The sequence below is a fragment of the Haliaeetus albicilla genome, chromosome 5 (assembly GCF_947461875.1).
Source record: "Haliaeetus albicilla chromosome 5, bHalAlb1.1, whole genome shotgun sequence".
NCBI lineage: Eukaryota > Metazoa > Chordata > Aves > Accipitriformes > Accipitridae > Haliaeetus > Haliaeetus albicilla.
Genome location: NC_091487.1, coordinates 17,558,433 through 17,569,831, shown reverse-complemented (window position 1 = coordinate 17,569,831; position 11,399 = coordinate 17,558,433). Strand labels below are relative to the sequence as shown.

General features: G+C 46.8%; 2 protein-coding genes across 3 annotated transcripts in view; one reads left to right on the top strand and one right to left on the bottom strand.

Annotated features, from left to right (window-relative positions):
- The first annotated feature begins 3,606 nt into the window (after window positions 1–3,606).
- Window positions 3,607–4,476, top strand: FAM181A (family with sequence similarity 181 member A). The gene has a single exon (XM_069782972.1). It carries the CDS (start codon window positions 3,607–3,609, stop codon window positions 4,474–4,476), a length of 870 nt encoding a protein of 289 aa, XP_069639073.1.
- A 467-nt stretch (window positions 4,477–4,943) lies between these two features.
- Window positions 4,944–11,399, bottom strand: part of ASB2 (ankyrin repeat and SOCS box containing 2) — a 28,904-nt gene continuing 22,448 nt past the window's right edge. For both annotated transcript variants that reach the window (XM_069783569.1, XM_009930230.2), the window contains one exon: window positions 4,944–10,957. In XM_069783569.1, coding sequence (XP_069639670.1) covers window positions 10,821–10,957 — 137 coding nt within the window. In that variant the 3' untranslated portion in view covers window positions 4,944–10,820. The remainder of the gene's footprint in view (window positions 10,958–11,399) is intronic.

Sequence of the window (11,399 nt, the reverse complement as noted above, 5' to 3'; positions counted from 1 at the left end):
CTTCTTTTCTGTCTCTCTTATTCAATCTTGAAGGAAATACTGCATGTTTAGGAGAGGCCTGGCTGCAACTTTGAAGTGAATGGACTTATTCTTGTGCTTTACTTAAAAAAAGGAGTTAGAAAACTTCACATACCAAAAATTCCCAAGAAGACAGCTGTCAGGGGGTGACATGTCGGATATGAAGTGGCTCTCCAGCTGGTCCCTGTCTGCATGCTGGGAAGGCATGTGGAGACATTTTTTCAATTGCTGTACTAGTTTGACATGTTCACAGTGGAAAATGATGTATCATTCTTGAGCCTTTAGTTGGTGGACACTTCAAAGTGCATTGGATCCTCGGAGAGGAGTGCCCTATTGTTAATTGTTCCTTTCACATGTACATTGGGATGAACATGGCAAGAGCAGCGAGGAACAAAAGGGCTCCGGTGGCCTCTTAGAGAAAACCCTGTGCAGCTCAACCTGAGTCTGACCTTGAAAGGGTGGGTTGCTCTGGTTTTTAAATCCCGCTCGCCGTTTCATTCCCCTCTGGCTCCCCACCGTTACCCAGCTGCAGGGGAACGGGATGCCGGAGCAGCGAGCGCAGCGAGGCGTGGGGAGCCCCTCCACTGCTGCCACGTGGTGCCCAAGGAGCCACCTCCTGGGCAAGCGTCCTTCCAGGAGGGGACAGGCACGGCTAGTGTCTAGGGGCTTGGAGAGGGCTTCTGCAATGGGCGTGCTGGAGGGATCCTGGGTTTCCCTTATCCTCCGGCAAGCAGGCAAGTCATATCCACCCTCCTCAATCTAACTGACCCACTAGCCCTCAGTCTCACAGCACAGGCCAGGGGCCTTGAGCCCCTGTTATTGGATATAGGGTCTCATAATACATGGCATGAGTTTCCCAGGCCTCTGAGGACACAGTTCATTGACATCCTGAGACAATCCTTTGCTCCCAGGCACCTGTCCCACATCTCTCTGTCTCTCCCTTCACCCTCTTGGGCAACTAACTAGCTGTATTGGGAGATTGCACTGTGCAACGTGGTGTCCAGGTTGGGTTCAAAAGCTCAAGCACAGGAAGCAGTTTGTTCCTGCAAAGAGAGATGTAATCCCTTGGTGTGCATCTCTTTCAAGGAGCTAGACAAAACCTCTCCCTGTAGCCTCAGCTGCACAGAAAGATCTGTGTTGGGTCACAGAGAGGCCAGGCTCTGGCTAGCGCATGCCAAAATAGATGCTCAAGCAGGTGACTGGAAATTGCCCCCCGAAATGATCTGAAAGGAGAAGATGGCACAGAGATTTGCACGCTCACGTGAGGCAGATGATAGAGGGTGCAGGCAGGGCTAGCTGCCCCAGGTCTCCTGAGGAATGAACTGCTTCTGAAATAGAAACTGGGAGGAAAGAGGCATGTCTGTGGTGGCAAATCAGCCACCGTGTTACAGCCCACCGTGGTAGCAAAGGCTCTGCAGCACATTCTGCTCCAGGATGTCCTGGCCCTGGGGTCTCCCTAGACCTGAAACACCTGAGCCTTGGCACCAGCACATGTTGCTCAGGACAGACTGGGAGAAACAATGTGAACAGGGGTGGCGGCACTGGGTGCACCACTACAGAGACACTGAAGAGTCATCCCTGAGGCCTCTGCCCAGAGTTTGGTATAATGGCACAGTCTGGATCTTGTCCTGCTCCGAGGAAAATCAGAATAATAGAAATACAGTAAAATAACAGTAAGATGTAGATGTTGTCAACCCTCGGTGCTCATGCCTTTGATTCCTCACATCAGTAAGGTAGATTTTACTTGCAAAACAGCTTGGACTTCTGTCCCTTCTTTCCCCAGGGCATGTGCGTGTTTGTTCCAGAGCTGGCAGCATCTCCCTGAGGGTAGGTGCATGCGTCCTCTGCCCCTCTCCGCTCTTCCCATCCCCAGGGTGCTGTGGGCTGGGGAGCAGGAGCAGCACTGCTCTGGCCGTGGGAGGCAGTAGGTCCTGGGCTGGCACACAGGCTGCCACCAGCTCTGTGTCGTTGGTGTGTCCGGTGCATACCGAGGGCAGCCCTTCTGCTCTCCTCTTCCTCCAGCTCTCAGTCTTACCATGCTATTAAGTTATTGCCACCCCTTAGGGACAAGCCTGAGAGAAGGCGGAGGGCTCGCATAACTCTGGATCAGTAAAGGAAGCAGCTCAATTAGCATTTCACACGCCTTTTCTTCCCTCTCTTCTTACCTTCCCTGCAGCGGGCATGCTTTCCCCTTAAAGGATTGTCCTGTTTCTGCTCCTTGCCAGCGTTGGCAGGGTGACAGTAGTCGAGTGTGCAAACTTGTGCTATTGTCCCCAGGCCAGGGGGAGTCATGGAGACCCACTAATATGACACAGGAAAATGTTTGCTGATGGCAATTCTATGGGCTTTGTCTAACTCTTTCTCCATCATGACGACTCGATTTAAGTCTCTAACTGTTTGACTACAGATGCAAGAGTACTATCCAACTCCATCCTTTTGTCTGGGTAGTTTGAATGGGTAATTCAGCTTTTGTGTAACTCAATTGAGGGGGCAAACATAAAGACAAGATTCTTGAGCGCTCAAGCTCCCTTTCCATGGATATCTGCACATCTCTTTAGAGATTTGTTCCTTTCCTACCTTTTTCTGACATCATCCTCCCCTTAAAAAAAAAAAAAGGCTCTGATGGGGAACGGTTAAAAGTAGGCTAGCCCAGTCCCCTGTATTACATTGTCCTGTGCCAATGAAGCATGGTTAGTATCAGCCCCCAGACAGCTTCAGGGAGTGCAGAGAAAAGGGTGTCTAAACTTTCCTAACTCATCCTCAGCATTTTCACTTCAGATTGTGTAATTTTTAAAAAGAAAGGCCTCTGTCGGGGTGAAGAGGATAGGGAGAATGGTAGAAATCGCGGGGAAATGATTGTATTTATTAGCTGTCTTTCTGTGGCTGTCCCCATGGTGACAATTTGTGATGGTAAAGAATGCGAGGAGGGGAGGCTGATGCCTGATTGGGATGCTTTGTATTTGGCAAAGTGGCTTCTGATTGGCCTGGGAGAGCCCCGAACTCGCCGGAGTCGATATTCATTCAGCTTGCTCAAGTGCTTGCTAAACTGCATCCAAACACTGGCGGGCCCTGGCTGCCTCCACCGAGGTTGGCGGTGTGTAACCTGCCTAACGAGATTAGCGGGAAGGGGCTCCTCTCCTCGGCGACTCCGCAGCCGCCAGCACCGGCGAGAAAAGCCGCCGCGCGCCGGGTGAGTGTCCGCGCTTGCTTACAGGGAGATGGGAGCGGCCGCCCCGGCTTCTTTCCACCTAAGTGCTATCTAACAAGATTAGGCGCCGGGATGGCTGGCATTTGTGAGCTGGTCCCTGCGCTGGTGTGTGCTGGGGCAGTGGTGCGGGGCGGTGGGCCGCAGGCGCGCGGTGGGTCCGTCGGGAGTTTGCCGGCACGGAGTTGAGCTGACAGACGACTTGTTTGCGTGGCTGAGAAATTTGACGTGTCCCCCCACCCTCCCTCCATTTGCTTGGTGCTGTTCAAACCGAGGCTTCCCGCTCTTAAGTCTGCCTGTCGTGTTTTGCAGGTTTGCCAAGGTTTGTCCGAAGGCGGATTATAAACTTTTCATGGGAAACTCTGCACGGCACATCCACTGAGATGGCATCAGACAGCGAGGTAAAAACCCTACTGAACTTCGTCAACCTGGCCTCCAGCGACATCAAGGCGGCTCTGGATAAATCGGCTCCGTGTCGCCGGTCGGTTGACCACAGGAAATACTTGCAGAAGCAGCTCAAGCGGTTTTCTCAGAAGTACTCGCGGATCCCACGGTGCCACCCCAGCAAACCCCCTGAGTGCAGCTGGCGCAGGGGGGCAGAGGACCGGGGCCGCGGCCCTCAGGCCGAGGCACCTGACCCCAGCCCCCACGGCGGGGCTGCCGCCGAGAAGGTGCTGCAGGCAGCCGAGGCGGAGGACAGCCTCACCGGGGAACGGGTTTTGCAGGAGCAAAACCCTGAGGCAACCAGGCCGGACCAGGTGCCCATGAGGAAGCGACAGCTCCCCGCCTCCTTCTGGGAAGAGCCACGGCCAGCCCAGAGCCTGCCGGCCAGGGCTTTTGCTGCCGGCCCCGAGGGGCTCCCGGCCCCCAGAGACCCTCCTCCCTACGAGGGGAAGAAAAGTAAACGGAGCCCGGATGGTGCCGGCCCAGAGAGCCCCCCTGAGCCTGCCCTGCATGCCGGGGAGAAGGACCCTGCCGGGGTCCTCTCAGGCCGGGTGGGTGCCTGGACCTGCTGCCCCTTCCCCTGCCCTGGGCCGGGGGTGTACCAGCCCCCGGGCACGCTGCCCCCGTCGCCCTTCCCGGGGCTGGGGCTGTGGAGGAAGAGTGCGGCCGTGCTGCCGGTGGAGGTGCCGCACTTCTGCAAGGAGGCCGATGGCACGGGGCAGAAACTCTACAGGCCCGTGGTTTTGAAACCCATCCCCACCAAGCCTGCCGTCCCCCCGCCGATCTTCAACGTTTTCGGCTATCTTTAGCCGGGGGGTGTTGGAGTCACACTGAACACGACAGCTTCTGAGAGTGAATTGAAGCGCCCAGTCGGGCACCAGGCGTGAGCTGCTGGCAGCGTGGAGCGGCGAGGGGAAGGAGCCCGGTGATCACACCCTCTTCCTCATGGGCGGGCTGGAGCGAATTAGTAATTGCTGGGAAGCTGCTCGAGCTCCACTCTCCTCTCAGTACACGGGTATAAATCGGGAATAAGCCTTATGAAGCCGGTGTCACAGAGCGTGAGGCAAACCCTGGCTCTTTCATCGACGGGCATTGTTTGAGCTGTGGCGAGCGGGGCTGCGGGCCATTCATAGCCACACTTGTGACACCTAGGAGACCTCCTCCATGTGGGAACATCTTTCTGGGGTTGCCCTGCGGCAGCAGCAGCAAAATGAAATGAATTAAACCCATTCAAAGAGTTTTTGTACTTTAAAATAATTCCAGAGAAGTCAAGATATTCAGGTCACCTCCTTTTGCATCCAAGAGACTGGAAGGACAGTATTTAATGTAGAAACCACACTTGTGAATTGATTTAAGCTCTTCTTGTATGTAAATACTGACAGAATTAAAAGAAAAAATTAAGGGAAGAAAGCAGGTAATTTTATTTTGGTGATTCTGCAAATGCAGTCTGTTTATTTTTGCCCCACTCGGTAGACACAGGTTTGATTTGCAACTGGTGGGTAGATATGAGGGCTGAAATCTCTGCCTATTCAGAGTGATGTAAATCAAAAGTAATTCTTCTGGGGCTGGGAAATTAGCTAGTGTTAAGCTGGTGCAAACAGAAGCAGGATGAATTTCCCCATCAGAAATTGTTCTGCATCAACAGAACAAATGAGAAATTGTATTAGTTGAATACAAAACCATAAAATATGATAGACTAAAAAAGTGTATAGAATAGCCTGCCTTGATTTCTGGCTCACAGACATCTTTTATTTTGTCTGATTTTAAGATGCTATCACAAGACCTGGCTGCGAATGATTTGCCTGGTATTTTCCCAATTATTTCAACAAATTGGCATTAGAAAAGTTAAATGGGGATTTTTTAAAGTTAGATTTCTCTTAAACCCATGGAGAAAGTGGTGCTAAGGCACAGAACATGAGATCTGAAAGATTTAATATCCGAGGCCTATGTATCTATTCAGTTACACTGGTGTAAATCACTGAGGTCAAGAGAAGTGTATTATACTGAGGGGGGAAAGGGCCAGAGAATGGACACCTGTGATTCCCAGGGCCTGAACTAAAGCTAGTGGGAACTTCTCCCAGGATTCAATAAAAAGTGGCCTTGATTGGCTTGGTGTCTGGCTAGCGTAGCTCCCTATGACTCTTGGTATCTCCATAAGGGGAAAAACAGGCAACACTTCTCATGAGCACATTGCAGTCATGAAAAAATTATCATCTTAAGCAATTGTAGAGTATCATTTTGGATCTTCTGATGGGGCTTGGTGTTATATAACCAGGTTGCAACTTTCGTTAGGATATGAACTACTCTCAGGCTAAAAGTAGTTCATTCTTTCCCCAAACCTCACAGTATATTGCACCAACGTTTACTTTTACGGAAACAATGGCTGTAATGTGTTAGTCCAGGAGGCCAAAAGTAGAAATGGAGATGGCTTTCCTCGCTTTCTCCCTGCTACCAGCACTTAATATATGTATCAAGCTTGTATAGACTACTCCTATAGGACAGAGAGCAGAAAATGGCTTTGGTAACACATACCTGCAACTACATGCAAGGTGCAAGGTGGTAAAGAGCTGATCTAAGACTTAAAGACATCAGTTTAGATCTTGATCCAGAAGTGAAGATGTGAATATACTTAGATGTCTGTCCCTTTTTGTCTTTTTGGAAAAAAAATCCACCAGGAGACTCTGTCCCTCTCCACAAGGAGGCTTTAACAGAAACCAGAGGTAGTACCCCCATTTAAGTTAATTGGAAGAGAACTACTGCTCTTAATTTGCAGAGCAAGGAATTTTTTACATGAAAGTAGGGACGCTTTCTTACACCAATAGCTCTGTGTCACTGTTGTATTCAGAGGAAGCCAGATGCTGAACTCTGTCTCAGAGCTGTTAATGCAGAGCAGTCTCCTTGGCATTGGTCTGGATTTCTCTCTGGGTGACCAGAGCAGGTCGTGGAATGAACCACAGGTATTGCAGTAATTGCTGTGGACAAGTGTTCCTGCTTGAGTTCAGAAGGGAAATTTGAAAGTGCTGCGTATTGTACCAGAATATGGATTTCTATCAAAATTTAAATACTTGGAAAAGTGGATAGCCTCTGTAGAAATTTTATTTCTGAAGAAATCCGGAGAAAGAAGAGAGTTAAAATCAAGTTTCTACCTTTGGGATATTAAATTCTTTGTTTTCTTTTTCTTCTCTGAAACTGTTTCTCATTTAAATGTATGTTGCTGTACATTTTCCATGTAGTAGAATAGCATGTTTTTAAGTGATGATGAAGGATTGAATCAGACCATTCCAAATTACTCTTGACACACAGATATTTATGCACTTACCCTCAGATTTAAACTGATGTTACTTTTTAAAATCCTTAAAATCCATGGAACTTCCCTCCCCAGCCCAGGGCAGGAGGTGGCTCTTGCTGGGGCTCTGAACAGGAGCAGCAGTGAAGTCAAACACAAATGAACAGAAGACAATTGTTAAGTATATTCAAAATCACTGAATGGGGATGTGTGAGACTTTCCAAAAGGTTTGCAAAGAATAGCAACTCTGTCTCCTCTCTAGCAATACTTACTGTTCTCTAACCCCTGAGATTAACATCAAAATTATTAATTGTTCAGTCTTGGATTGATTCAGACTTTTCCTGGCTATTTTTGTGTTTGGTTGTTCACTGTTGCTATTCAGGATAGCTGATAGCCTTCAGAATCTACTTGTTTATTCATACTTTGTTTGAAAGATGGAAACATAACATTTGAGAGCTGCTATTTACTACAACAATGCAAATTTAAACTGTTAAAACCACAATAGCTTTTATAAATAATGGGAAGGAAGAGGTAAGTGAAAAAGCTTTCATACAAAATGAAATAAAAAAAAATCAAAAAAGTGCACAAGAACATCAAGTGAATTGCACGTGATGCAGTAAAAAAAAAAAGTACAGTAACCTGGTCACGAAATATTCCTAGAACATTTCACATAAAGTCATCATCTCTGAAGGAGTCTATCTATCACACTCAGTAAAAACAAGCCACTTTACCTTGCACTAGAACTACTGATCTGCTTACAAAGCCTAGTTTGTTTGGGTTTTGCGGTATTTGTCTTTTCACAGTAACTTCTAGATAGATGCATTAAATGCACATTGAATTTGTGCAGAGTCAGTATTGCACACAAAATATTGTGTCAATGTTTGGAGTGGAGAGGTAGTGGGCTCCATTTCAGTGCAAATAAATGTAAACTGAGTGTGTGACGATTTGCTGTAAGGATCAAGCAGAACGGATTTAATAACATTGTAATTACCAGATTTCCCCTTTAACACTCTTGTCTTCTCAGTTTCTGTGCACAGTGTGCCCTTATCCTTCCTGCAGTTGTGGTACGTTCCTATCAGACCAATGCTCTCCAGCTCAGTGACTGTCCTGCTCACAACAGATGGTTGAGAGCAACCAGGACATGGGTCTCCCAATAGAGATGAAGGTCTCTTGGTTGAAAGAAGAAATGAACTTTCCATACTTGCTCCACTCAAACCCAGTTTCAACTTCTCCAAGGACATAAAAAGCAATGGCCACCCCTGAGACTTTTGCATATGTAATGATGTTGGCTCAGGGGAAATTCCCAATTTGGGGTAGCTTATGAAATCCCACTCCCGTAGTTATACATGCAGTTAGTGATTGTGAATCCTTCTATCAGCCAGTGGTCTCCAGGGCTGTCACCACACACCAAAAAAGCACTTAAGTAAATGGTCTCCACCAAGCCGTGTCTGTATCCATCACCCTCTACGACTCTGCTCTGTTACATTAATTTAATTTCAAAGAATTTTCTTCTGATTTATATCAATGTAAGACCCAGACCTTCACTGCTCAGCCCCATAAAGTGAGAGATGCATGAACTCCAGAGGTGATATTCTGTCTCTCAAGCTATTGCTTACCAATTGCCTTCATTGGCAAAACTGGTCTAAAGATTTCCTGTTCCCCATCCCTTACCCTCCACCCAGTATTTTTCCAACCTGAAGCAATTCCCTGTTCATGCTACAGGAGATAAGGGGGTAGATCCTAAACTGGTGGTATTGGAAATCACTGGATGAAATTTCAGCAGTGGAGGAATCTCACCTGACTTTCCAAAGCTTTGCAAAAAGATCACTGTTCAGTGTGAATTGAAACTCTGATGGTTTTTCAACTTCTTTTGCATTTGGGAAGGGGACAGCTATGGACAGACTGCCTGTAGCTGTAACCAATTCTTCTTCTGCTCGCATCCTGTCCCACAAGTGCTGAACACATTTCACACAAAACAATCACAGAATCTGAACTTGTGTGCCCAGACTTGTATGTGTGAAACACTTTTAGTCCTTTGTTAAGGTATAAAACTCCATACAAATAACACTTGGTGCAATGCATTTTCCCTACTTATATTTCTACCTGGTTCCATGGATGGTATGCAGGCCAACAAACAAAACCACATCTGTCAGGTCTCTGGTGGGGAATCCAAACAAAACATGGTGCACAGCTCCTTTGTCACCTAAGGTAAGAATGAGTGTGCTTCTAGCATCAGGTCTGCAAAGATGTATTTCCAAATTTAGGCTCTTCCACCTTTAGTTAGGTGCCTGGTCTGGAATGAGACACTCATCAAATCAGTTCGGCAAGTCACACCTGTCAAATGAGCTGCAGTCACACTGCCAATAACCGTTCGTGGGCTCCTCGACCTCCCCAGCTGTGAGGGAATGTGACTTGTTAAAAACTTCAATAAAAGAATTTCACGGACAATTATAGCAGTTCAACTGATAGACGGTAACTTGTTAAGCTGCCATAAATCAACTGTGGATCTGAGCTGTAAATAGGTGACCTAATTTTCAAAGAAGATGAGATAATAACTTTCATCAGTGTCAAAGGGAACTAATAGATACTTCAAACTTCCAAAGTCATGAAATTCAGGGCTAAATCCTAAGACTTTATTCTGCCTCAGTAATATCTGGCACCAAATGTGGTCCCATTGGCTTACGTGGAACTACACCTGGTGCAAGCAACTTGGCATTGTTTAGGCATCTGAATAAGGATTTGGAAGCCTAATTCTGGGTATTTTTTTTCATAAATCCCAGAGTCTGACTTTCATAATTTTGAAATAATCTCTCTTTTTCCAGTGATGGTATTGTTATAGCCACAGAGGTCCAAGGAGATAAGAGAGGCTGGGTTTTGTAGGGACAAGATCTTCTAGGGAAGGAACAGATAAAGTTGGTTTAGCAGTGTTGCCTCTCCCTCCCTACCTTGCCTCTCTCCTTTGCATCACTTTCTGTTCCTTCTCTAGGTCTTTGTTCTGTTCTGACACCAGCTTCATGACAGAGTAAAGCTACTGTTTACAGTGCAGCTACTTCTAATTTACACCAAAAAAAAAAAAGAGCTCAGAGTTGCTTTCAACTCCAGTCTACAAAATTCTCTCAAGCAGAATTTCACCTAACTTCTTATTGCAAATGTGATACAAAATGAAGTGTATTTGCTATGTGCAAATACAATTCTTACATCCTTCTTAAATAAACCTTTCCTTGACTTTTAAAGGAACCAGCATTTCTGGATTTTAGTCTATTAAAAAGTTCTGAGATTTGAATGTTCAGAAATCAAGTACTCCACTCAATAAGAAAGGTCCAAAAAATGAAAGTAAAAGTGTTAGCAAGATGGTGTCAAAGTATCAAAGAATTAGCAACCAGCACACTTAGCAGAAATCCAAACAGTAGAATAGAAACTAAAATAAAAATCTCAGTCAGTGAAGGAAATGTGATTGTTGTCCCAAATATGCTGACTCTTGGCAATTTCTGAATTGTGATCACAGCAAGGATGCTAAGCTCCACCGCAACCCCAGGATACCTTTGAATTCCTCACTGATACTTGCTTCAGCACTACTCATTTTTCAGTGTTGGCTTTCATTTCTTGTTCTTTGCAGACCAAGCTCTGAGGTGAACCATATGTGTTTTCTCTTGGAAAACCTAACAACAGTCCTATGTTTAGCTCTCTGTCTCCTCCATTTTCTTCTCACTCATGCTTCAGAAGCATATTTCTCTTAGATTAGTCATTGGAGGGTGCTTGACCAAGCCAGCAGCAATTCCTCCCCGTGGTGCATGATGTGCACCCTCGCCATGCTGATGACGCTGGGTGCCATGCTGGGAAGCCGCTGCATGTCCGGTGTGCCTGGGGTCACTGTGTGTAATCATGCTGTAAGTATCGAATCAGTCTGTCTGGGAGAGGCAAGGTGTCAAGAAGTTTAATGCGGTTTCTTCCAACCAGGCTTCGTACCTTGATGCGACAAAGATGGGAAAGAGGTCGTGGGGGCTCTGAAAGACAGGCATGTCAGAAACATGAGCAGAACAGATTTGAACTTGAGACGGACAGCTCAGCTTGGCCGGGTCAGTGGCAAGAAGAAAATGGGAGAAAGAAAGAGGAATGAAAAAAAGGGGGCTTTTCTGTAATGGAGGGATGATGCACCTGGCATTGGTGGCAGCTCATCTATTCCAAGGCATGACATAGGCTGGAGGATGGGGTGCTGTATCCCCTCTTAGCCTTAGCAATGGGCTTTCTAGGAGGTTTTAAACAAGCCACTTCACAGTACTCAGCCTTCCCACTGAAAATAAATGTAATATGTACCAAATTTAGCTTGCTGCCAGAAAACTAATTCTGGTAATACCTATGAAAGACTTTGGATCCTGAGGGAAAGGCTATTTAGGAGAGCAGAATATTAGTAAAGGCTTTAAAGGCCACTGGTGCCTGCTGGGCTAC

What these genes read in the sequence shown, in the direction of transcription:
- FAM181A (XM_069782972.1), top strand. Translation starts at nt 3,607, where the DNA reads ATGGCATCAGACAGCGAGGTAAAAACCCTACTGAACTTCGTCAACCTG.